The sequence below is a fragment of the Passer montanus genome, unplaced genomic scaffold, assembly GCF_014805655.1.
Source record: "Passer montanus isolate IOZ18808 unplaced genomic scaffold, ASM1480565v1 scaffold52, whole genome shotgun sequence".
NCBI classification, from domain to species: Eukaryota; Metazoa; Chordata; class Aves; order Passeriformes; family Passeridae; genus Passer; species Passer montanus.
In genome coordinates this window covers 1,699,700-1,727,110 of record NW_024370152.1, presented here as the reverse complement: position 1 = coordinate 1,727,110, position 27,411 = coordinate 1,699,700, and the positions used below count along the sequence as shown (strand labels likewise).

Below are 27,411 nucleotides of genomic sequence, written 5' to 3'. Positions count from 1 at the left end.
TTTATTTTGGCCACTGAGTTCTTTTGTGAAGAATGCTCTTCCTACTATTGCTGGGAGCTGGGAGAGCAGAAATAATAAGATGGTCACCTTGTTAGCCAAGGATTAGGCCCAAGCAGTATATATTTAATTAGACTTTAAAGAGCTTATTTCAATGTTAGGAGATGCACTCCTTCTCTGTTGCTGCTGCCTCAACAGAATTGTTTCAGTAAGTGCTCTGTTTATCAAGAGACAGGATAGTGTTTTCAGACATTGTGAGCACTCAGTTTTTGTTTGCAGTTAGATTAAGAAGAGGAAAGATGACCCAAAGCTCTTGTAGAGCTCAACTAATCTCTTCGATTGAGAAGATCTGTCCTCCCACAGACCCACCTTCAGCATTATAAAGGAATACATCTTCCTGATGACAAGCTCTCTTTGCAGGGATACCTCAAACTTGGCTCCACCAGAAGCAGCATCTTCTGTTACAAAAATTTAAGAGACACATGAGAAATTAGAGTGCTGCTTGCACATCTCTGGACTACCACTTACCCACAAGATCCAGGGCATTCACAATGAGCATTAGTGAAGACGACGTGGAGAAGTTTCTTGATGGCAACCCTGCTTTTGCCAAGCAGTATTTTGAGAAGAAACTAAAAACAGAGTCCTGGGACAGCAATGAGAGTGAAATACTTTTTGAGTTGATCCAAGACATGCAAGAAAGCATCAACATGGAGAAAGTTGTTTTCAAGACCTTGAGAAGAATCAGGTCCCTTATACATGCTGACCGCTGTAGTCTCTTCATGTACAGGCAGAGAAATGGCACTCCTGAGCTGGCAACAAGGCTTTTCAACATCCAAGAGGGAAGTACTCTGGAGGAATGCCTGGTGGCCCCAGACTGCGAGATTGTCTATCCACTGGACATAGGCATTGTGGGCCATGTTGCTCAGACCAAGAAAACCATGAACATCAAGGATGTCCATGAGGTATGTTTGCTATTTGTTTATTATCTGGGTAGAAGAGAGGCTCACAGGGGTCAAGAGGCAGCAGCACACCACAGTGCTTGGTCAAAGCCCTCGTGGTGTAGTAGCTGTGTACTGGAAACAAGTAGCAAGTCTGAAAGTTCCTTCCAATTTTATTTATGGGGCTAGGTGAAACTAAGCTTGTTGATTACGGTAGGTCTTAATGCCTGCACACAGTGCACTGCTACACCTTTGCCTGTCTAAGTAAAAAAAATCGATCACTTCTAGTCCAGCAGAAGACAGTGAAGTAGTCAGATCTGCACTGAATGCACATGGAATTTTCCACGCAATTTTATATTCTATGAGTAAGTGGCAGAGACAGGAATTCTTTACAGTGAGGGTTTTCCACGACAAAAAACTTCGAAAATGTTTGCTGTGATGAAGGTTTAGCTAAGGGCATTTAGAGGAGTCATTATCAAACAGAGACAGTGAGCCCCAGAGCTGTGTACAGGTAATCTTCATCAAAAGCAGCAAGAGACAATCTTAGACTAAAAAAACTCTTCCAGCAAAAATTGCAATCTGCAATATCAGGAGGGACCTGAGGGGTTTTTAATTTATGTTTATGCTTTCATGACAGTGTTTATTCTCCATACTTCTGGTTCAATCATGTAAACCTGGATGGCAGGAATAACAATCTGCTTCTTCTAATCATAGGTATATGATTAATAAAATCCATGTGACCCAAATATGGCATGTGGGATTACTCCATCTATTGTTTGCTAGTTACAAAGGACCATCTGTTTATTCATTCATTTGTTGCTCAGTGCAGGCATATCTCAACCCTCCAGCAAATCTTTCCTTGTCTTCCACAGAACACACTGAGACACTTTTTTTTCCTTCTGGGTTCTTTTTTGCTGGGCATATTGTTGGTGTTGAGGGAAGCATCAGAATGGGACTTAAATTTTAAAGTTTTTTGGTTTCTGATGTTTCTCCAAATACAGGGGAAGACTTCAGATCTGTGAGCCAAGTGCTGTGGTCCAGTTCTGGTGCTTTTAGACATTGCCATAATACATTTCCTTTGAAGAAGACCCAGAGACTAAATGTTTGGTCTAGCCCAACTGGCAGAAAAGGCCAACAGTGGGGAAGGTATGGGGAGAAGATTCATTAGGCAGTGATCACTCTTTCTGGTGCAGCCTTCTGATTATGATCAGAGTTGTGTGGCTTTTTCTAACCCAAACGGAATAACTTACAGATGACAATTTATTCACCTGAGCAGGGAGAATATCTTTGGTCAGCCAGACCATCCCTGCACTCCCCCGTGGCAGGTATCAATAAGGCCCTGTGCAGGCGAAGTGATTGGCCATCTGCTTTCCCCAGACTATTCTTTCTCCACTTTTTAAGAGAAACTAAGGGTAGATGCTGCAAGCTGACAACAAGCTTCATGGTAAAAGTAGAAGAAAAATGTGTGTGGACATCACCAGTGACTGCACTGGTTTATACCCTGTTGCTGTGCAGCGCTACCTGGCTCTACCCACCCCACAGTGCTAGCAAGAAGTCAGAGGAAAGGATGGAGGAGGTACCATGAAGAATGCCATTGATCTGAGAATAACCAGTGGAGAGCCCCCTCCTTCTGAGAGAGTTTGACATGTTAAAACTTATGATTGGCAAGATCTTCACAGAAAGTTAAAAGCGCACATGTTGCAGCTAAAAGCCACACCTTCTGCTCTTGATATTAGCTTTATCATCTGTACATGGTCCAATTTTCTGCTAACTCATTTCTTTTCCTCAGTAATTTTTAGGCAAAACTAAGATCTTCACAGAAAGTTAAAAGCGCACATGTTGCAGCTAAAAGCCACACCTTCTGCTCTTGATATTAGCTTTATCATCTTTCCAATTTTCTGCTAACTCATTTCTTTTCTTCAGTAATTTTTAAGCAAAACGTTCTTTAGGCAGCTTACTTTAAGCAGCTGTGCTTGGACTTGGTTTCAAGATGCATTGTGAAAAATGCTTATTTGTAAATTCTCTATTGAACAGTGTGCCCAGTTCAGCCCATTTGTTGATGAACTCACCGACTACACTACAAAAAACATCCTTGCAACACCCATCTTGAATGGCAAAGACTTGGTTGCTGTCATTGTGGCTATAAATAAGCTGAATGGCCCACACTTCACCAGCTCTGATGAAACAGTAAGTGGTCAGTAGCTGAATTCCTATCAAAGAGCTTCACTTTTGTCGTGTAACAGAGATCCTTTTACCCTAGTGATGCCTGCTTTAGTGAGGCTCCATTGGTGTGAGTTTCTCTTAAGGGCTCTCACATTCTCATAGAAGAGGCTTATAATGAGAATGTTTATCTCAGATTTTTCAGGGAATGTACAGTGGGATAAGTCTCATGTCATGGCAGTGCAAAGCAAAGCATTTATCCTGGGAAATTACCATGATGCTTGCAAAGCAGTGTTATGAAATATAGTACACATGAAGTTGCTACTGCATTCAACTCAATCTCACAATTTGCCTTCTCAGCTTTTTCTGAAGTATCTGAATTTTGCATCCTTGAACTTGAAAATTTATCACTTGAGCTATCTTCACAACTGTGAGACTCGAAGAGGCCAGGTAAGAGTGAAAATGCAAATTAATGAAAATCAAATTGGTACTTTATTCTGATTTAAAGGGTGAATCTGATCTTCTTCAGAGATTTGTCCCTGAAGAGCAGAAATAAAGAGATGCCCTCAACTGCTTTCAGATGCTGCTTCTTTGCCAGAGTCCTTCATTACTCTCTCTTTCTTCTGCTATTGGCAAAACCACAGGACCTCATGCAGTGGCACCACTTTCAGCAGGACTGACTCAGGTGTTTTGTTGACTTGAGGCTGTGAAGTACTTTTGGATCATTTCATCATTTCAGACAGCAGCACCAAGAGACTTTCTGAAACACTTATGAATGTGGTATTTTCCCCCTATCTGGTCATTAAAAGTGCTGCTGAATTTCCTCTTAGAGCCAGTACAATTGTTATCATATGAATGTTTTATTGGCCTCCATCAGTAGAAAAAACCATATATTAGGGGTTTAGGATGTTCTGGATTGAAATTCTGGCACCATACTTTCCCATTAGTTGGGTTACAGTAGTACTGTCACATTTATTGGGAGGGATGTGAATCCTTGCAATCACTTTCTGCAGCAGGCAGTAATTGTCACTCAAGACAACACGGAATTTCATCTGTGCTTCATGGCAGTGATGCTCTATTCTCCAATGGGACTGCCATGGAGAATAAATGCCTGTTTTCGTAAAATGGATACAGAATGAAAGTTTATTTTGGAGCTTGGGGATGGCATTTATACTTTCTAATTAATTTATTATTCTTTGCCTAATTTTTTCATTTATCAAAAACATGAATGCTGGTCCAGTAATACCAGCAATGATGAATAGTCAACTAAAGTAGAACTAGCAAAGGTTTTTTTTCTGTTGAGAGCTTAAAGGTAGGACTAGTCAGGGTAAGAAAGTGACTACAAGGTAAAGTGGAGGTCCATAAAGTGGAAGGCATAATGTTTCTGGTCTGGGACTGGACCCAGAAGTCCTGTGTTCATGCATTACTGCTGTCTGCGCAGGTCCCACACAAAGGGAGGAAAGCAAGAAGGAGATGCCAGGCACACTGCTCTTGTTCTGCCAATAGCTCAGTTGTCAAACCCCAGACTAATATAGGTTTTTAAGGCTGTGTGAAAGTTATTGTAGTTCATTGTGTTAGAATTTAAAGTACAGAAGTACAGAGTGAGCAAATTACATTCTCAGAAGTGGTCTAGGATTTTCATATTGCAAATCCCAACAGCAAAGACTGGGTAATACTGTGGGTAAAATGGCTTGTGCAAAGACAGGTCAATCTGCTTGTGCTCAGATACTGTGTAAAAGCCTTATTAGAAGACTATATAACAAATTTTTACCAACTTCTTTACATCAGTCCTTAGACATATTTCAGCTGTTTCTCTCAGTCCTTCTTACTGGACTTGAGGCTTTCAGTACTTATTGCATGCTGTAAGTGCCAAAAAGCTAAACTGCTGCTCATGTTTATCTAAGGGCTGGTGTGACAACACCACTATCCTATTTGAGGGATGCTGACACTGAACAACTCAGCCTTCATACAAGTGGCAGAGTTGTCCCATTTTATGGATTAGAAACAGAGACCCAGTGCAGCTTAGAATTGCTCAAAAAGCATCTGCTGGTGCCCAGTGAAGAGGGGAGATGCGCTTTTTCCAGTTGTGGCCATGTAACAGTATTTCTTGTGCAAAGCACAGGTCCAGTCTGCTTCAAGTTGCAGCTTCAGTGCTTCAGAAGCATGGCTCCTCATATGTCCTGGGCTCAGAAAGCCAGACACGCACCTGGCATACAGACACTCATGCATTGACTAAGACAAGAAAGAATGTAGATGACTTCCGAACCATTTCAGAGCAGTATTTGTGTAACCTCTGCTTTTATAAATGAAGGAGCCTAATAGCAACAGCTTTCTTAAAGGTACATTTGTTTGATGCAGTGGATGGGGAAAAGTATCATAGGCTGATGTACACATGAAACAGCTGCTCAAACACTTTGAGGAAAGTGTTAACTCAGATATTTCAAACACCAGCCTCTGGAATTTGCAGTGCTTTTTTGTATTTACTGGTTTTGGATACAACATTTTACTAATGGATATAAAATTTAAGTGGGGACAGTTCTTTGCTTGACACTACTACTTTTTTTGTGCTGTATTGGTAACGTTTGACTCTTCCATAACACTGTGATGACCTGACTCTTTCTCCCTAGTAATTCCCAGTGAGAACAAGCAGTGTAGGTTTCCTGCACTTTTCAGGAACTGTAACCCAGCCTTTGGGAAGTCCATCTCTCCAAGAAAGGCTGTGCTTACATTTTGATTTTATCCTGCAGGTGCTGTTGTGGTCAGCTAATAAGGTTTTTGAGGAACTGACGGACATTGAGAGGCAGTTCCACAAGGCTTTTTATACAGTGAGGGCATACCTGAACTGTGACCGATACTCAGTTGGTCTCCTGGACATGACAAAGCAGAAGGTGAGTGTTCACATGTGTGCTGTGCATCTTTCTGCCTGCTGTTATCCACTGAGGGGTGATGCAGATAAGATTTACTGAGGCAGTGAAAGTGCGAGCTAACCTTCAGCCACTATTCCTACTTTGCTTGACATTTTTTAATGTGCAAAGATTAAGATAATGGATTAATGAAATCAAAGGAAAGGGGACTTTCCTTTGAAATCACTGAAATGGGACTGTTGGAGGCTGGGAAGACAGAGGAGGGGAAGAGGTGTCTGACTTTGGCAGTCCTGGTCAAAGTCTGCAGCACAAACAAAACCTCACAAAGTCTGTGGGTATCAGAAGTATAGTGAGACACCTGTGGAACCATCAGCAAACAAGGGTCTGTTTATACACAATACATGCTTGCCTGGAGTGACATGAGGTCTGGAGAAATCTGAGGTTTCAATATCAGCAGAGAAAAGACATCGGCCACATCACAAAGTGACTTGTGACCAAACAGCCACCTTCCTCAAGAACTCATTCATGCTCACGATATCCAGGTTTTTAGATGAAATTTGGCTTCATGAAAACAAGCTGACAGAATCAAAGTTACCTGTGATTTGGTCTGATGATTTGTACCTTTGGCAAATTTTATGTGGGGGTCACACAGCATCCTAGTGGAGCCCTCCTTGTCCCATGGCCAGGCTGACTGTCTTGTTGACAGAGCTCTTGCAGCATGTTTCCTTGTGAAGAGGTATATTAAAAGATCATTATTGTAAGCTAAAGACAATTTGATCAACACTATAATGTAGCATAAGATAAAAGAGCAAAATAAGTATTTAGCTTCTTCAATCTGGCAAGTAGTAGGTCAGGCAATAGTCACACTTTGGAAAATTAAGAACACAAAAACATTGTCATAACTGTTTGCTCTGAGTGCAGCCAGTGCTCACTGTTCACTGAATGAATCAGCACTCTGTGTATAGGCAGTATATGGTACTATGCAGCCACACAAATGCACCTGACACATCCAGATTTGGATATCTGGGTATCATTCTGTTGCCTAGTATTGAATTAGTTTTATTATTTCATGCCTTGTTTACACAACACCAAAACCAGCATGGTAGAGCAGTGGTTACATTGAGGCTTGAGACAGTATGCACTTTTCTATGCTAAACATATGTTTTTAATTTTAAAACCAGGAGTTTTTTGACCTGTGGCCAGTCCTGTTGGGAGAAGTACCTCCCTACTCAGGACCTCGAACCCCGGATGGCAGGGTATGTGAAAACAAGATTTCTTTAACTATCTCCTCTCTAGATGGACTGCCTCACCACTCATTTTAACACCACTCTTTTTTTCACTTGTAGGAAATAGTCTTTTACAAGGTCATTGATTACATATTACATGGAAAAGAAGACATTAAAGTCATCCCGTAAGTGCCCAGTCCCTGAATGCTAGGTACTGACACAGGGTGTAGCTAAAAACAAGGTTCCCCACGTTTTAAAGACATCCATGTGGAGAAATCTAAAGGATGGATAAAGGATCAAGAGTCAGAATGTAAGTTGATGCTTCAGCTCACATTTCAGCAGGATAAAGATTTTCTCAAGGGCATTGGGATCCTGTCTTAGAAGTCAGGCTCCAAAATTCACTTCAACAAGTGATTCTTTTCAGATGGAGAAGTGAGCTGCCTTGACTTGCCAGGCCGAGGCATCACTCTCCTCCATGCCTTCCCTGTGTCAGTAGCTGAGCCTCATCCAGGATGCTCTTTTGCTGAGGTTTCCTTGCTTTTCTCCACTCCTTCATCACTGACCCAGCCTTTAGGCTACCTCTGGCCTTTTCTCCCATCCTGACACATTGGGACTCCCTCTTTCTAAGAACTGCCCTCTCTTCTGCCACTACATTTTTCAGAGGAGCCTTGGGCAGCTTAGGCAAATCTGACATAAGAGAGGTTTCCCCCAGTTCTGGTAACACTGCTTTACCCTAGAGTATGTGCTGCAAAAGAGGTCCCCGTTTCTTGGGTACAGCAGTGTTTAAAGTTCAGGCTGGCAGGCATCCTCAGCCAGGAATCTCCTTTTATCTTTCTCTGTGTTGAAGGTCTGAGACATGGCCTTCACTTCTAGGAATGAACTTTTATGAAGTGTCTGCAAACCAATATTTTATCAGTTGTTTTGTTTTGAATCCTTGAAGGGAAAGTATTTACTCATGGGGAAAATTTTTGCTTTTTGCACCTGGATCCTTTGATAGTAACAGAAAAATTTGTGTCCATAAATTGGGGGTTCCAGGTCTAAACCTGGATTATACAATCAGCTGAATGCACTTCAGCTCCACGATTTTTTTCAGTAAACATAAACTTTAATTTCCCTTATACATTTTTCTTTCATTAGAAATCCTACCCCAGATCACTGGGCACTAGTTACTGGACTGCCAACGTATGTGGCTGAAAGTGGATTTGTAAGTACTTAACCTGAGATTCCTCAAGCCTTTCTGCGATGAATAATACTCATGCTGCTTTCTCAGCTATTCAGTCCTTTGTTTTGGAAGTTAAACTTCTCATTGGCCATCTTCTAATACCTTTTCTTCTGTGTGATCCCCTAGATTTGCAACATTATGAATGCTGCTGCAGATGAGATGTTTAACTTTCAGGTACTGTGAAAACTTCCAATTCTATCAAGGAGTCAATTTTATTTTTTGCAGAAATGTAATGTAGAGTGAATATTTTCTATATAAATACTTCTTTTGCCTGTAGTCTGAATGTAAAATTGGAGTGCTCATGTATTTACATGAGCATAATACATAAAACATATTAAGTTCATGATGTCTTTCTGCTTGCCGTTGTTTTAAGGAAGGTCCTCTAGATGAATCAGGATGGACTATCAAAAACGTTCTCTCCATGCCAATAGTGAATAAAAGGGAAGAAATTGTTGGTGTTGTCACATTTTATAACAGAAAAGATGGGAAACCATTTGATGAACAGGATGAAACCCTCATGGAGGTATAGTTTCTTGTTGGAAGAAATTAATATAGTTGAAGAGGTCACTATTTTTCCTTTTACACCTGCAAAGCATCCTGAGCGTTACGCAGCTACATGGGTATCTTTGTTGCTTAGAGTGGTGTTATACCTCAGCTTGAACATTTTGAAAGCAACTGTTTGACTTACTGCGGGAGTTTGGTATGAGAAACCCAACTATATTCTTGTGATTTTTTTTTTTTTTTGCATTCTTGGATTGTACTCCTAGCCATGAGCATCTACTGTGTGCCTATACAACCATTTTGACCTGTATTCACATACCTGTCAGCTGGCTCTCACTGGCTGGGCAAGTCCCATGAAAAATGATACAGAAATTATTTCCGTAGGTAGGATCAAAAGGGAGGCTAGCTACTAAATCTACCAACAGTAGCTGTGATTAAAGATCTTGCTCCTTGGAAATGTTCCTATGAATATATTGAAATATATTTATAATTTAGCTCCTGGCACCTGTTATCAGTCAGGACTTTTCCTGAAACAGACTTTTCTTATCAAACAAAAAGACCATGGAGGGAAAAAAATCAGTTTGAATTGGCCACTGGACAGCAAAGAAGTTGAAAGCAAACACAGGATGTGAGTAAATACATGTGAGAGGTGATGAGGCCCCCTTGCTCTCCTTTGATGTGAGAGTTCCTGATCTGCTGTCACCATTGTGACAGAAACCTTTCCACAGGTGTGGAGACACCTGCAGAAACACAGAAATAATTTTCTGTACTCTGAACTGGACAGAGGGTCATTCAACCTCCACAGAATCAATGCTGCCAAGGCCTGGGCAGATTCAACATCAGGGGGAGCTGCTTTGCTGAGGAGCAAGTCACAGTTGGGAGCAAAGATGTGGTTGCTCATTGCTAGAATTTTGGACAAAGTCAAGCTTGTGTTTCTTTAAAAATGTATCATACAGGGTCATATTTCTCTATCTTTGAGGAGCAGATGTGATGGCTATTTCTCTGTTTCCTTCTCTTCCCCTTACCAAGTCCTTGACACAGTTCCTGGGTTGGTCTGTACTCAACACAGACACATATGATAAGATGAACAAGTTGGAGAACCGCAAGGACATTGCTCAGGACATGGTGCTCTACCACGTGAAATGTGACAAGGATGAAATCCAGGAAATTCTGGTAATGCCTCGCAATGTGGAGCACACACCCAAGTGCACTGGCCTGGCCCACGACTTATGGCACAGACAGAGGTCTCCCATTTCACAGAGACTGTGACAAGGATGAAATCCAGGAAATTCTGGTAATGCCTCGCAATGTAGAGCACACACCCAAGTGCACTGGCCAGCCCACGACTTATGGCACAGACAGAGGTTTCACAGAGATGCTTCCAGGCACCATGACGTGGCGGCAGCACCTGGGCCCTAGTAACTGCACAGGGGCAGAATGAGTCTTGCTTTTGGTTCTGTGGTCTGCCCTCCACCTTGGCACTCTGCAGCACTATGTTCTTTCTAACTTCCTCAACAAAGCCAGCCTTGGAGGTGCTACTCAGGGGAGGGATGTAGGAGTGGGACAGAAAATGATTTATTCCTCAAATCCTCGTTTGTGCTGAGGATGTGAAGTAAGAGGACCCAGCTTCGACATTGGCTCTAGGGGGACATTTGCAAGTCAGGGAAACACAAAACAAAATCAAGGAGGGGGAGAACACTATCAGGAAAAATGTGTTGAAAGACAAGAGATTGAAGTAAGGAGCAGGAAAGAAGCACAATTTGCATATGAGAGCTGCCCTAGATTGCCCCAAAGCCTCCCAGTGAAAAGTCCAGGGGGGTTCAGTTGTCTCCTTAACACACCCATGCTTTTTGCAGCCAACACGAGAAAAGTTGGGGAAGGAGCCAAGTGAGTGTGACGAAGAGGAGCTGGCAAGCATTCTGGTAAGAACAATGCACTGCTGGAAAGAACAGCCCTGGCAAGCAAATAGATGCATAGATATAGGGAAGAGTTCCCAGTGTTGGCATGCTGTTACCTGGCAAAGGGTGAAGGCAAGCATACCCTGCCCTCCTTTGCTGCCTGAGTTTGAGATTAGCATTAGGATGTGTCAGCACGTGCCCTCCACAGCTCCTGGGGAGTCGCTGCTCTCTGCCTCTTTATCTCAAGGGCTTCAAAGTCCATCTGGAAACACGTCAGCCACCTTGGCTTGTTTTTCAGAGTAATTAATGAGGGCTGTAATTATTTCCCCATTTTAAGTCTTCAAACTATATCAAATCAAATGCTCAAGAGGAAAAAAAAACAATATTTCCTGCACAAAACTGCCCTCCCTCTTCCTCCTCTAGTGGGGTTGCAATGAAAAGCTTAATTTCAGTCTATTTGTGTGCTAGATTCCAAAAGAAAAGCAGCATCAGAGTGATACATTTTTATTCAGCAAAGCTTAGGAATGACATAAGCAGCACAGCAATAAACCAGCCCACCTCTCTTACAGAAAGAAGAACTCCCAGGGCCCACTAAGTTCGAAATCTATGAGTTCAGGTTCTCTGATTTTGACTGCACTGAGCTAGAGCTGGTGAAGTGCGGCATTCAGATGTACTACGAGCTTGGCGTGGTGAAAAAGTTCCAGATCCCTCAGGAGGTATGAGCTGGCAAAAGCTGGGGTCTCCTGTCTTGGCTGTACAGGCGCGGGCTTGCCGTGCGGTCCGCAGGGATGAGCGGCGGGCTCTGCACCCACCGCCCGCGCTCGCAGCCCCCGCGGGAAAACGTGAAAACACATTTCCCGGGAGCGCCTGCCTGCCTGCTTCCTGTGCTGGAGCCTGTAACCTGCAGCTTTCAGCCAAGACATGCTGAAACACACTCTGGCAAGTTCGCTTCTCATCCCCAGGCAAGCATGGATGTGCCTTCGTTCGGCGCAGCTGGCACCAACCTCTGGGCAGGAATGGTGTGTGACGCTGTGGGAGCGAGGCCCCCATAAGCCCAGACTTGCGAACTCACGACTTTTGCAGTTCAAAACCTTGCAGGAACTGTGAAACTGGCATTTCAGCAGCTCTGCTGCTCCCGAAGGCATTTCTCTGCACATCATGCGAAGTCGATTTCCATCTAGTGGGATCTGGGGGTAACTGCAGGAAGAGTTTTCACCCTGGAAAGGCAGGAGGGCAATCAGGAGGGAAGTAAATGGGAATTACCGCTGTGCTTCTTGCACGCAAAACGTCAGTGTCAAAAAAATAAATATATCTACTCCGGAACAACTTATTCCTGGAAGAGGTGTGAAAAGCAGTGATTCTCATATTTGAGATTTTAAGAAATGAGTACTCATTAATAAATAATTGGCTCTTTAATGAGAAAACTGCATAACTACAAGAGGGAGTACACATGGAGAAGTAGACTGCAGAAGAAAAAAACACTTTTCTATTTAATGCCCTATATTGTAGTACTTTAGGCGATATAAATTCTCTACATCTATGGATCCATATCTCTTGAAGAGAGACATGTGTGTTAATAAATCACAAGGGACAAATCTTATAAGTGATAACCTAGATAAACAGATAAAAACCCCAATAAATTCACAAACAGTAAGATGAAACTTCTTTTCCTCCAGGATGTGATTCTTCTTTACCCCAGAGACACATCTGTGATTTTATATTAAAAAAAAAGAAAAAAAAAAGAGAGCGAGAACTAGAGAAATATTAGAAAACAGCTATATTTTAGTGCCCACTTTTTGCTCTCTACTAGGCTTTACTCTATCAGCATGGTCAGGGTAGCCTGATGATATTACACCTTCTGATTGCTTTCTGGGCCTACCCCTGCAGAGCTGGTTTGAACCTCATCCATGATTTCTGTAAATGACCCTTATTGCAAGATGAAGAGGCAGCAGCTTCCTCACCCGCGCTAACATCCTCTTCCCCACTGGCAGGTTCTGGTGAGGTTTGTGTACTCTGTCAGCAAAGGCTACCGGAAGATCACTTACCACAACTGGCGTCACGGCTTCAACGTCGCACAGACCATGTTCACGCTCCTCATGGTAAGGCAGCAGCACCCTGGGTAACTCTGTGGCACAGCCTTATTTACAGCAGGTCTTCTGTCACACCTGTCACACCAGGGCTCCCTTCGAACCCTGGTGCAGGAAAAAGTTTTGTCACTCCTGGCACAGATCCTGCTAAATGAGGTCTCCGTTTTCCTGAAGTGACTGTCACTGCATTGTACATGAAGAAAGCTTTGGTCAATATTGGCCAATGAATTGGAGAGCTTTAATTCTCATAGACATGGATGCGCATAGTGTTCAACAGATTCCAGATTAAATCCTTCTGCAGGGTAGAGGAGAGAGTCTACAGGACTTCCATTCTTCCAGTAGATTCCAGTAGATTCCAGTAAGAGCCACACTGAAGTCAGCCGGCCAGGATGGACACAGACTCATGCTTTCCATTTCCATCCAGAACAGACACAGGTGTGGACAATCTTTTGGATGATTCAGCTTGACAACCACATTGCCCAGAAAGATGCAGAGCCTTTTCACAGTACTTTGTGTCCAGTGACTGGGATGAGTGCTTATGAAAGCCTGGGTGGATCTTGGGGCCAAGGCTTCTGTAGCAGTGGGTAACCAGCCCTGCACACGTGCATCGAACACATAAATACTGCAGATGCCTGGGTCTGAAATATTTTGTTTCCAGCTGATTCCTCGTTTTAACCTAAGTCAGCTGTGTACCGTGTTTCAGTTCACAGATATTTTCAGTTCTCCTGGACTGTCCCAGGACATCCCCAGCACAGAGCAGTCACTGCTCAGTACCTTTTCCTGTCAGAGATGTTAACATATGGAATATAAATTCTCTCCTCCCAGACTGGCAAACTGAAGCGTTACTACACCGACCTCGAAGCCCTTGCAATGGTAACTGCAGCTCTGTGCCATGATATTGACCACAGGGGAACCAACAATCTCTACCAAATGAAGTAAGTGTTTTCTTACCGCTTCAAACCATTTTCTGTTGCACCTGCTTGGAGTGGAATCAGGCTGTGATCACACCAAACTGCAGTTCAGCTCTGTTTAACACACAGGGGTGACAACCTTCTTTTACAAGTTGCCTTGCTTTTCAGCTTGCTGCAGTGTTTGGGCTTATGCTTTGGCCAGTGGGGACAATTTGCTGTGCCCTCTGAGGCTTTCTTTACCTCCTAGCAAACCTCCCTTAGTTAAAGCAGAACTCTACATTACCATTAAAGTGTGGAACAGGTGCAGAGCAGGCACTCAGTACCCTGAGCATTACAGGAGACTTAGGATGCCAACAGAAGCATCCTGGACATAAGATAACAAATTTTTGCTGTATCCATGGAGAAAGCACCATGCTTGGCATTGCCCTCACCACCTACAGAAACAAAGCACCTATGAAAATGTTGCTCCCAGTGGGTAGTCAATAGCTACAGATAAACAATTGCATAATTTCCCTGCCTGGTCAAGGCTCTGTTGTTCACTTAAAGTAGCCAGATCAGCTCTTCTGCAATGCTTGCTGCCTATATCTTCTTATACATCCTGGAGCTTTGGAAAAACATTAAATAAAGTTGCTTTGTGTTTTGATAGAAGAGGGCCTTGCTTTTCAGCAAGGTGTCCAAGGATGGCATGTGCCCTTGCTTTTTAGTAGGTGTCTCAGGATTGCAGGTTTTTCTGTTCCTATTACCAGATATGTAGTTGTTCAAAAATGAAACACTTGCTAAGCTTGAGTAATTACACTGCATTCATAAACAAGATTTTGAGTGAAATTTGTAGTTGGAAGACTATTTTTCATAGTGTCTAAAGAGTTATGAGCAATGTTACAAGAGTCTTTTATTAGACTGAAGTCATTACTTATTAAAAAGTTCTACTCATAAGCCTTTTAAAAGAACCGGAACTTATATGTGTGACAGAATTGAAATACAAAATTAGACACTTCTTTTCATTTTTTAAGTTCTGCACTAATGTGTTCAATTTTTCCTTTATACAAACAGATCTCAAAATCCTTTAGCTAAACTTCATGGCTCCTCTATTTTAGAGAGACATCACCTGGAATTTGGAAAATTCTTGCTCTCTGAGGAGGTTGGTAATGAACTGCAGTATAAAGGCATGAATAATTTCCTTTTAGGGAAGTTTTTTATTAACAACAGAGTTGTCAGCACAAGACCTTTCTGGAGCTTGGATGCCAAGAAGCCGCAGCTGCCTCATTTTCCAAAGATCTCTATGCTCACCCACGACCAAGGCACACAGGCTTCTTAAATGCATGTCTTGGTTTCTTCAGAAGCCACATTTCTATCCCCATAGGAATATGTTAAATACAGTTTGCTCTCCTGTAGCCCCTCTGATGGGGCCAAGGCTGAAATATTCCCCCAGCTAACTTTTAATTTCAGGCAAACTGCATCGGAGTCAGGGAACGGGGTTTGGGTAGGCAGGCTTCTTAAATGCATGTCTTGGTTTCTTCAGAAGCCACATTTTTATCCCCGTAGGAATATGGTAAATACAGTGTTGCTCTCCTGTAGCCCCTCTGGTAGTGCCAAGGCTGAAATATTCCCCCAGCTAAGTTTTAATTTCAGGCAAACTGCATTGGAGTCAGGGAACGGGGTTTGGGTAGGCGCTATGTAACAACCTTCCCCTGTTCAGTGAATTAAAGGGGAAATGGCACTACACCTGGTGTAAGGGCTCACACCCCTTGCATGTGAGAGGAGCAAGCTGAACTATTGAAAGAAAAAAAACATGAACACATTTGGGAAAGGAACTCATAACAACATAGAGCTTGGATTTTTCAATGCCCTGTCCTTTGTTTTTCAGTCACTGAACATATGTCAGAACCTCAACCGCAGGCAGCATGAGCATGTGATTCACCTGATGGAAATTGCTATTATAGCAACAGACCTGGCGCTCTACTTCAAGTAAGTCAGTCACACACACTGTGTGGGAAGGGCAGACAGCAGCTGGCACTTTATAAAGGCCAAATGTGATGCTTTACTCTGAAAGCCCCCACCAGTGCAGCAGCTCTCTTCACAGACACTGGCTCTGGGAGGTTTCCTTTAATACTCACCTCAGACCTGGAGGGAGAACTTAAATAATTCAAAATAATTTTGAACTTCTACTCAATTAAATCATATACGTGACTTTTTAAGTTTCTATTGCCAACAAGGCAGGCTATTTTATCCCCTATGGGAAGAAATGCCAGAATTTGGTTTGGTTTTATTTACCTAGAATTTCAGACCTGAAAATACTCATAAATGGAAAATGGACTGGCCAGGACTATCTAACTTCTCTATGAGAGCACAATGACACAAGCAACAAGTAGTTCATTGTAGGTGAATGTATAGCTCATAGTCTATTCCACACACAGGGGCCAAAAAAACCAAAATCTCAGAGCAGTGCCTGCTTTCTGGGACACGAGGCTGAAACTCAATGACATATAACTTCCTAATTAGCAAGGAGCTTTCAAAATGTGCTTTCAAAATACTGCGTCAAGACCAGAGGCTGCTTCTGCATTTTGCACTGCAGTATAATTACACAAAATTTAAGTGGTCCAAAAAAGAGGAATTTGAAGGAGGTTGGAATACCCAGAACACTTACTCTGGAATTACAATATCTATACGGCACCATCTATCTATGTACCATCACTTCCTCACCAGCTGGGAACAAACTGGTCCTTGCCCTCCTTGGTCCATGAACTGCAAGCAAAGGCTTCACTGAGATAAAACACAGGATCATTGATGATAGAACAAATACACAAGTCACTTTGTGGTATGGCCTAACTCTTTTCTCTGCTAATATTGAAACCTCAGATTTCTCCACTCCAGACAAGGGTGTATTGTGTATAAACCATTCATCATAATTCCCTATATACATTTAGATTACATAAATAAGGTTAACAATGCCTGACTAAACATATAAAGCCAGGAAACTTTAAAAATACTCCAGGTAGCTCTAGATTTCTGCAGTTTGCTTAACATTTAAGGCAAAAGATTTCTTGTACTGCAAACAAAGGTGCAAGCATTTCTCAGCTGACATAATTTGCAGTAGCTCATACTTTCAAAGACCTGCTCATACTTCATCACTATATGCATTTTAAAGGCATTTACAATAGTTAAGGGAGCAGATGATGGTGCTTGGTTTTGTTGGGACATAAGTGTCTGGACAGCAACTACTGGGAACCCTTCTGACAGAGTTACCAATAGTAGCATAAGACACCTGTTTTTGACATATTTGTATCCTTGTTTCATAGATTTTCATAGATTTTTTTTTTCTCTTCCTCCCCACCCCCAAAGAAAGCGAACAATGTTTCAAAAGATTGTTGATGAGTCTAAGACCTATGACAGCACGACTGCCTGGACTGAGTATCTGTCTCTGGAGACAACAAAGAAAGAGGTTGTCATGTGAGTAATGGCTCTGAGGAAAGGTTAGTGGTGTGGACACCTGGTGAGAGCTCCAGGACATGCTTTGTGCTGCAAAGACAGCAAGTGATACATTACTGGCTACTCAGATTTGGTCTTCTGAACAAGCAGGGAAAAAAAAACCCCAAACAACAACAACAACAACAACAACAAAACAACAACAACAAAAAAAACCCCAAACAAACAAACAAAAAAACCCCACACACAACAGGGGAAAAAAAGCTTAAAGTACTTCCTCACCCCAATAATTGTCCTGTTGGTCAGATACTCCCAAGAAGATGCAGGACCCCTTATATACTCCTACCAGATCACCCTGTAGGCCACAAACAGGGACATTCAGTGCATTAGCTGTTCTTTGCAGTGGCAGCTAACCCGGGTTGCACGATGCTGCTGCTGTGACCAGACAGAAACTTTGCGGGATGCCCTGTGCTGGTGACAAAGTGCTCTCATCACCTCGCTGCAGACTGCACTGCTACACACCGTGGGGGAGCCAAAGGTGTTATCCAAAGTCAAGGAGTTCAGCCCAGCAGCCACTAAAGCAGCAAACAGCACCAGAAGCAAGTAGTTCCCCATCATAATTCCATTTTAATCAAGAGAACAGCCTTTGGTGAGTGTCCCAGTCAGAACCAAGGCTGTTACAGCAACACAACTATCAGTTCAGAAGGGCCCATGGGATAACTAATACAGTACTGGGATATGAGGGTCCTGAGCCTGAAAAAATAGAGAATAAATTAATTTCTTTCCTGTTTTTAGGGCCATGATGATGACTGCCTGTGACTTGTCAGCTATCACAAAGCCCTGGGAAGTCCAGAGTAAGGTAAGGTGCTTGATATCCTGGTGGATTTCTGTAGCTTTCACTTCAAAGGAATGCAATTTCTAAGCTGCCTAGAAGCTAAATCAAAGTCACCTACCAAAATTAACAAAAGGAATAGCTGTGGATTTGATTTATTAACCAATCTTTCAGATTGTAGTTGTAAGTTCTGTACAAAATTCATGTTTACAAAAAAAACCCCAAAACCAACAAGACAAAAAACAAAACAAACCCCCCAGTTACATAGATTTTTAGGTCACAGTGAGATTTTTTTTACATGTGACATATGCATTGGCTTTATTATAGCAATACCTATCTGCAGTTTCCTCAGTTGTTTAATTTCCTTTAGGAGTTAATTCCTGAACTGTACTTGAGCAATTGCTAAATAATAAACACTAAAATTTGAGGGAGGTTAAAAGAAATAAAACCTACCTTCCTGTTCAGAATGAAGAAAGGACAACAGAAAAAAAAAATAGACACCCAAAAGTTGACCAGTAGGCAAATCCTCAAGGAGAATACATTGGAAATATTTCTCAATAGATGAGCAGTGGCCTAATGAGATTCAGTGCAACGACTGTTGAGCTGTCACTAGACAGGTGAAATCCTGTTGCCACAGCTGCCCTTCCCAGGAAAAAAAAAAAATGAGGCTATGGTTGGACAAGAAGAAAGAGAAGGAGAAGTGAGACTTGATTCAGAATGGAGACGTGAAGTGCATCAAGTTATGGGGCTGAAGTTGGTGCTAACTTTTTTCCCTCTGTGTCAATGTAGGTAGCTCTCCTGGTAGCAGCTGAGTTCTGGGAGCAAGGAGATTTGGAAATAAGCGTCCTTCAGCAACAGCCCATTGTAAGTATCATGTGAGAACCAAGAAGTTCAGCTCAGACAGCAAGTCTCAGCAGAGACTTACTACAAGCCAAGCAAGGAGATTTGGAAATAAGCGTCCTTCAGCAACAGCCCATTGTAAGTATCATGTGAGAACCAGGAAGTTCAGCTCAGACAGCAAGAGACTTACTACAAGCCGTGCTGCTCTGAGTGCTCTGTGTCTGCCTGAAATCACAGTGCTTGCCAAAATCCTTTAGAAAACTATGTTCTGAGCATCCCTGACAGTGACAAGTGCCTCTTGTCCATATAGTTAGACGGGTTCAGTGGCTGTGAACCATCAAGGAGTGATTCACCCTGGAGATTTTGTGTAGATCCTTTACAGAAAAAATTAAAAACTAAACAGATAAGTCACAAAAGAAAGAAGAGTTTCTAATAAAGAAAAAAACTGCAAACACAGACTTCACAGAGTCATAGAATTATTGGTAAATGGAAGGGCATTTCTAACATTGTTTTTAATAGATAAATTTGACATTGAAAGGTGCAGGAGTCATTCCTTTAACTGTCCTCCACCTGTGTGGTTTGGGGATTTTAAAAGTAGACTTTCATGCACCCCCTCTACCCACAGTGGCATCATAAATTATATAGTAATCAACAAGATATTTTAAAAATATAATTTCTTCTTCAGTCATATTTTAGACAATTTAAAACCTCTTCAACACTTTATAGCATGAACCTTTTCTGGTATCTGTTTGAGAGGCACAAGGGAAAAACTTTTTCTCCTCCCCATCCATGGACACTTGAAATGCAGTCTAAAATTTCTGCTAAGATGGCAATGGAAATGAGCTCTCTTCACTCCTCTGCAGCTGAGGAAGAGGGCTGTGATAGACAGTCTTTAGGACACCATAACAGAACTGCCAGGCTGACACAACAAGGCAGTTTTGGGGAAAAAAATAGAGGAGTTTTTCAATTAAGTGTTCTCATAAATCATGGTGAATTTGTGTCCTCCCACAGCCGATGATGGACCGAAGGAAAGCTGCTGAGCTTCCAAAGCTTCAAGTGGGCTTCATTGACTTTGTGTGCACATTTGTCTATAAGGTAAGCAAAGTGCACCCTTACACACCTCACCCTTATCAACAGGGGTTCAAATCCCAGCTGACTGAGTCCTGGTGCAGCAGCACCACTCTTGGGGAGAGGGACTGGTGGAAAAGTGAAAATCTGCCCTTTTCTGGGGCATTGCAACAAACTGCCTCTGCCTGCCATTGACACTTTCTGCAAAGCATCAGCTTTGGATGTGAGGTGTCAGGGTCTATCCTAGGGTATGATGGACAAGCATTCCTTCTGCACTGCAATTGCACTGAGAGGTGTGTTTTGGCTTTCTGCAAAGCATCAGCTTTGGATGTGAGGTGTCAGGGTCTATCCTAAGGTATGATGGGCAAGCATTCCTTCTGCACTGCATTGCACTGAGAGGTGTGTTTTGATTAGGAGTTTTCCCGTTTCCATGAGGAAATTCAGCCTATGCTTGATGGGCTGCTGAACAACAGAAATGAATGGAAGACCCGTGCTGATGAGTATGATGCAAAAATTAAAGCACTGGAGGAAGAGAAGAAAAAAGATGAAGAGAGAATGGCTGCAAAGAGAGGTCAGAAAAAGTAATTAGCTTTTCATTCCTAACTCAAAAACGTAGTGCTTATGAACACTCTCACAGATTACAGCAAGGTCTGCTGACACAGCAGAGTAAGATTGGCTCCACTGGCAAGGCTGAAGGCACCTTGCCTTTAAACCTGACACCATGAAGCACCTTCTGCTTCAACACCAACTTAAAATCCCAAACACTATTTTCTGAGAAACTAGTGAGAACACATTCAGCATGAATTCCCATGCAGCTGGGGAAAGCAGAATGTCATGTGCTGTCCCTGGAAAACATCAGGTAAACATCCCTTTGGCTGATCTGCTGTCCCACAGGTCATGAAGCAGAAGCTAAGAAAAGTTAAAACAAGGTCCTAAAAGACCTAGAAGAACGTTTAAGAAATAATGGTTCATCTCATTTCTAGCCCAGATTAGGTACTACCTAGAAGCAAGCAGTAGTGGCAGTACCCAGTAGCAATTTATTTTGGTTGAACATGGTTTTCTTCTTCTGTAGGCCCAGCCTGGGTAGTACTGAAAACCATCAGTGGTAGTGGGTACTGGCTGACAGTTTTTGTGATAGCCTGAGGATTTTTTGACTCTCAAAAAGGCAAAAGCAGAAGGTTCTCCTGGCCTATCCCAAATGTCTGATCAAATACCTGCCACAACTGGGTGCCTTCACTCCACAGAGACTGTATCTGATCTCTTATTTTGTTCTAAACTGGACCAAAATTCCAACAGCCCATGGTGTGGATATTACTCAAATGACACAGTTTAGAAATTATTAGAGATGTCTAGATGTTTTGTCTCAGTTTGATGCACAGCACTTAACTTAAAAGTAAGTGTTTTAACTATGATCTAGAAAATCTCTGAAGAATTATTTATTGAATAAGTAATTGATATTCAAGGAAGGAAAATTTCCACTAACTCTACAGTACTCTTTCCAAGCAGCCTTACATGCACAATTACTTTGCACAGCAGACAGCTCCATATAGGGTGCTATAGGTATGACGTAAGCTGATCAATGGATAGGAGTTCTAAAAACCTCCTGTAGTGACTGAGAAGGAAATTTATGACTGTGTGTCTAATTCTATGTTTCTTTTTACATGACAGGTGAAATAACCTGTAATGGAGGAACAGCTCCAGCTTCCAAAACCTGTAGCATACTTTAGACATATTCGCACTGAAATATATGCCATACAAAATGAGAACAGCCATATAAAAAAAACAAAAACAAACAAACAAACAAACAAACCCAACAACAATTAAACAAAACCAAAACACAACCCCCCCAAAATCAAAACACAAAACAAAAAAATCCCCCCAAAAAACCCAAACCGAACCAAATAAAAAAAAGAACAACAAAAAACCAAACAACAACAACAAACCCAACCAAACAAAAAAAATCACAAACACAAAACAAAAAAACAACAAACCAAAGAGAACCACCAACTCCCCCCTCCCCCCCCCCAAAATATCATGTTGTACAAATTCCTGATTGAACTATTCTGATAATTTATTAGGCTTGTGATCAGCCAGGGAAGGGCTAGATCTTGTTTGCCTTATTTGCAACTCTTCCTGATGGTAGGCAGCCAGTTCTGTTTTGTCTCCTGTCCTCCATTTGATGCGCCTGATATCAGATGGCATGTGACAAGTCAGGACAACATCTGGCCCAATAAATCAGGTTGTAAGATTATGAAAGAGCATTCTTCCTGCACTGAAACACTTCTTATCTCAAAGCTGATGGGGATAGTCCTGCTCCATTCAACCTCATGAGACTGACAGTGAATGCAACCATAGCTTGCACTGTGGGAAAAATGAAGAAGAAATAAAGTTATCATGTCTAAGTCTCTATCTCTCAGGATATCAGAAGGAAACTTGAGGGTAAGGATAAAGCATGAAAACTGACCATAGTAAACCTTTGAACTGCTCTAAAATATTATGATTCCATTTAAATCCAAGAAACACTCTGACAGATAATACATCTGCATTCACTTCAAGAATCTGGATAGGTTGCTGTCCCAAAGCATGGAGCTATTCATGCAACATACAGTAGCTGCCTTCTCCAGGAGCAGGATCCACACCGTGTACTAATTGAAGCTTCATTTTTTCATGCATCATTTTAAGAAGACAGTGTTATCATTACCCATTACAGTTCCCTTTACAATTAACCAAGCCACCTGAGTTGTGAGACCTCATAAATTTGTTCTGTTTTGCCTCATAATGCTGTTATTTAACACAATTGATCAGAACTAATTGTCCTTCCTTTCCTCCTCCTGCTCTGAGGTGTCTGGATTTTAGATTACACTCCAGACTTTTTCTTATTTCAGATGAAAGTTACTTTTCGTATTTATTCATGCAAAAATAGAACATTCAATTACAATCTTGTAGTAGTAGACACAACCTGATGTCCTGCTCCCTCCCCCACCCCCTCTTTCTTTTTTAAAATTGTTTGGAGATTTGTTTTGCTGGGGATTTTCTTCTTCTATTACTCCTGTTACCTTCAGGATTCTTACCCTTCAGTATATTGTTTTGCATTACAAAAATGCTGCAAGTAAAAGGAAAACTAGAGCTGTGGTGGTACCTGGTGATCATTTATCTGTTTCAATGCAGTAAGCAAGATCTAATCCTCAATCTCTATGCAGCAGTTCTGGAACAAACAATGTGTCTTTCAAGAAACTTGTCCACTTGCATGAAAGTTAATACACAACATGTAGTCTCCATGTTGTATGTCTCAGTTTTATTAAGGACCGTAGAATGTCAAGGGTTGGAAGGACCTTCAGGATCCTCTAGTCCCAGCCTCACTGCCATGGGCAGAGACACATCTCACTGCATCAGGTTGCTCAAGACCTTGTCAAGACTGGCTTTGAATAGTGCCAGGGTTGGGGCACCCATAGCTGCCTGGGCAACCTGTTCCAGTGTCTCACCACCCTCTCAGGAGAGAATTTCTTCCCAATATTTGATAGAAATTTCCCTTCTTTCAGTTTGTACCCATTACTCTTTGTCTTATCACTGCAGTTGCTGATGAAGAGTCCCTCTCCAGCTTCCCTGTAGGACCCTTCAGATACAGCAGGGATGCCAGGAGGTCTCCACAAAGCCTTCTCTTTTCCAGGCTGAACACCTCCAGCTCTCTCAGCCTGTCTGGAGGAGGTGCTCCAGCCCTCTTATCAATGTTGTGGCCTCCTCTGCACTTGCTCCAACAGTTCCATGTTCTTTATGGCTGGAGGCACCAGAGCTGTTCTCAGTACTCCAGGTGGGGTCCCACAAGAGCAGAGGACCATGTGGGAAGCTTTTGTCAGAAAACAGAGGAAGACAAATAAGTTCTGGTGGGGGCTTTTTTTTTTTGTTTGGTGGGTTTTGTTGTTGTTTTTTTTTTTTTTTTTTTTTTTTTTTTTAAGCAGTAAAAATTCCACAGGGTTATTGTATGGCATAGTGGTAGCAGCAGGATTTTGATGATCACAACAAGACACATTTAAATACTGAGAAAAGCTCCCTATGTTCTCAAATGTTTTCTGGGAAATAAAACCTGGAGACTAACCTTCCTGCTCCCTGTAGCCAGCATGGAGCACTCAGAGGACTGGAGGGTGCTCCAGCAGAGCTGCTCACAGAAGGAGCATGGTGTGCCTCTCTATCCATCACATGCTGTGAGTTGTGGGTGGCTGTGCCCTGTCTGCCCACATGCACTCAGGAACACAGCTTGTCCTCACAGCATCAGGGTGGGCATGCTTCCAAAGGGACTCCAAAGGGACTATGCATGCATGCATGCATGCATGCATGCAGGGGGTGTCCATGGACACTCAAGAGTGGGGTGCCAGTGGAGGAGGCTGTTTATCAGGGGTGGACCCTTTCCAGTGACTGTTTCTCAGTGGAGGTATTGGTCAGTTAGATGCAGGTGAAATTTGGCATAGTTCCTCCTGCAGTGGTCTCCCTTTGCACCTGGGAGCTGGCTGCCTGGATATGTTAGACATGGAGAAAGAAAAGGGCCAAGAAACAGATTTGTCCACTGTTTTCCCAGGTGTGACAGACCAAACTTTGCTTGGGTGGGCTGGTTGAGCCAGTTTCCATGACAGCCTGGGACTGATGCCTTAAACAAAGTGTTTTTGGGATTGGGAAAAAGGCATATCAGAAGCAGATGCTGCAGAAGTAGGGTAATGTTTTTTATCATGACAACCTCCTGCCTTCTGGTGAGGCACAACTGCATCTAACAAGGCAAAACTCTCCCTCCAGGGCAAATCTGGGAGCAAACCTCTAAAGAGGTTCCTCTAGAAAGCAGATTCAAGTGGCCCCTCCCCCAACTGCTTTGGGAAAATATTTCTTCAGAGAAAAGTGGAAAAAACCTGTTTATTTCACAGGCAAAGTATTCAGCAGCGCACACACACACACAAAAAAACCAAACCAAACCAAACCAAACAAAAAAAAAACACAAACAAAAAACCCCCAAAACCAACCAAACAAAAAAACCCACAAACAAAAAAACCCCAAAACAAAACAAAAAACAAACAAACAAACAAAAACACACCCCAAAAAAACCACAAAAAAACCCCACCACCCCACAGTATTAAATAATAAAACCTCTTGCCAATCTGAAGAGATGCCAAACTCAGAAAGTGTCTTTGGCGGGCTGTGGCTCAGCTCACTCAGTTTGTTATCAGTCTCTCCAGCAGTGGAAATGCCACCGACCTGGCCTGGCCTGGTGGGCCACAGGTGCAAGCTGCCAGTGCTCTTCTGAGTTTTCAGTCCAGAACAGGTTTAAACAGCTCCAAGAAAAAGAAAAAAACCACAGTCCAGGGAACTTCTCTGCCTCAACTAGGTAAAAAATAACTAAAAAGCAAAGGAGAGCTCTGTCTATGCTGCAGACGGCACAATTTAGGAGAAGGATGCGGGGGAGCAAGTGCAGTTTCTGATAATAAACTGTGTGCTTTTTCTCTCCCCCCCTTCACTCTCAGAATCAATCTTAAAGATGCAAAACTTATTTCTGGGCTGATCAGATGAGTGGGGATACGGGCATTATAAAGTTGCCCCAGGACAGGAGGCATGGGGGTGTTCACACATAGGCCTCAGAGTATTCCTTCTTTCTGATAAGACACAACTGGCAAAACTATGCAGCTGCCAGAAGCAGGGCCAAACAGCAGTTGTGCCATTAGAAGGCAACATAAGCCATCAAAGATCCCTGAAGAAGCACCCTGGCTCATTTCCACAGTGTTGCATCAGATAATGTAAAACCCCTCTCCAGAGAGCTGTTGGGGTGTTCCCACGTAGGCTTGAACATACAACCGCCCATCAAACTCTTTGTTGCATGGGCCTCCATCCCCAACAGATCAAGACTGTGACCATCAGAGTGATGAACGTGGAATCAAAATTGAAACAATCAGGTCTTGTCACTGGGTCTTTCCTCTCCACTATCTACTTTTGTCTTTCTGTTTCTTTCTTTTTCATATGCATTTTTCTTGTGATATTGTCACCTTTTTTTTTAATGGGAAAGAACCGAAACAGCTACATACCTCCTTTCCACTGCAACCAAATTGTTTTGAAATAAACCTCTCTCATGTATACATAGTAGTCATTCAATGTTGTTTCACTCTAATCCACCCAACGGCTCTATTAACAGGAACTCAGTTACCCTGCTTCAGAGGCAGGTCAGAACATCAGGCCTGAAAAAAGATGTATGTAATTGCAACACAGCTTCAGGAAAAGTTGGTTGAGGGCTGTAGAGAACTCAAATCTGCTCATGGCATATTTGCCTACAATCCAGTTAAGTATTTTCACCTTTGGCTTGATGCAGCTCTCAAGTGCAGTGGGAGGGGACCTGTTTTGTCAGTGCCTCACTGAAGCAGGTAATGCATACAGACCTCCATTCTTGGTTATTAAAATGGAGGTTGAGGGAGTAGAAAAATGAATATCCCCGTGGGACTGGCAGGTGAGGTTTCTGAGAGAGATGCTCTGTGCTGGAATGTAAATCTTCCATCCATGCAAGAGAAGAGGCTTGCCTGAGAAACTGTCAGGGGATTTTTAATCCTGCATCTTGGCCATCATCTGCTGTTCCTGGAAGGGGTGGGGCAAGCTGACACAAGATAGGAGCTCTTAGTTACTGAAAAAGAGCATGTGTACGCCCTTCAGACATTTGTTCTGCTGGACCTGGACTGCTGCTGAGTTGTGAGTGGAGATGCCTGACCTGGAAGAGTCAGAGATGGGAGCACGTAGAAGGCCTCTGCTGCTGGCAGAGCTGTGAGGATGGCAGTCCTGGCAGAACGGCAGGGAAAAACGGACAGGGAGATTGGATAATGTAGTCTTCAGCCACTACTTGTGTATCTGAGAGAAATGCTTACTGTCATCTTTTCTGAGCTGGCCACAGCCTGACTTGAACTAAGCCTGGGAAGTGCTCCTCTCCTCCCAGACAGGAGGAACAGGAACAACTCAACATTCAATCAGTTCTTCAAAGAGACTGTATTGAATGCCACAGGGAGGGTATCGATCCCAGCTCCACCTTTCAGGCAGATGGATTGCATATCTTGGTGCTCGGTAAAGGGGCTTTGTCCCACCAGCATATCCAGATCCTGTGAAAGGAAACCTCCATGAAAGCTCAGAGAGTACTACATCCAAGATTTTAGCAGCCCTGAGGAGAAGGACTTGGGAGTGATGGTTGATGAAAACCTTAACATGACCCAGCCATGGGTACTCCCAGCCCAGAAAGGCAATGGGATCCTGGGCTGAATCCGGAGCAGCGTGGGCAGCAGGGCCACGGCCCCTCTGCTCTTGTGAGATCCCACCTGGAGTACTGAGAACAGCTCTGGTGCCTCCAGCCATAAAGAACATGGAACTGTTGGAGCAAGTGCAGAGGAGGCCACGACATTGATAAGAGGGCTGGAGCACCTCCCCCAGACAGGCTGAG

At 42.8% G+C, this 27,411-nt stretch overlaps 1 protein-coding gene across 1 annotated transcript; it reads left to right on the top strand.

Annotated features, from left to right (window-relative positions):
• Positions 1–396: 396 nt before the first annotated feature.
• On the top strand, positions 397–21,800 carry PDE6B (phosphodiesterase 6B). The gene is made up of 22 exons (XM_039724190.1): positions 397–959; positions 2,970–3,122; positions 3,456–3,545; positions 5,843–5,983; positions 7,141–7,215; positions 7,306–7,370; positions 8,323–8,389; positions 8,534–8,581; positions 8,781–8,930; positions 9,938–10,081; positions 10,765–10,830; positions 11,376–11,522; positions 12,798–12,905; positions 13,719–13,828; positions 14,855–14,942; positions 15,669–15,769; positions 17,144–17,251; positions 18,023–18,086; positions 18,849–18,923; positions 19,911–19,994; positions 20,382–20,538; positions 21,636–21,800. Exons 1-22 carry the CDS (start codon positions 549–551, stop codon positions 21,692–21,694), a joined length of 2,511 nt encoding a protein of 836 aa, XP_039580124.1. The 5' UTR covers positions 397–548; the 3' UTR covers positions 21,695–21,800.
• The last annotated feature ends 5,611 nt before the right edge of the window (positions 21,801–27,411 follow it).

Excerpts from the sequence above, each read along its gene's own strand:
- PDE6B (XM_039724190.1), top strand. The coding sequence starts at position 549 with ATGAGCATTAGTGAAGACGACGTGGAGAAGTTTCTTGATGGCAACCCT. Across the intron at positions 7,371-8,322 it reads GAAGACATTAAAGTCATCCC|AAATCCTACCCCAGATCACT; the intron begins GTAAGTGCCCAG and ends TTCTTTCATTAG. Across the intron at positions 10,082-10,764 it reads ATGAAATCCAGGAAATTCTG|CCAACACGAGAAAAGTTGGG; the intron begins GTAATGCCTCGC and ends TGCTTTTTGCAG.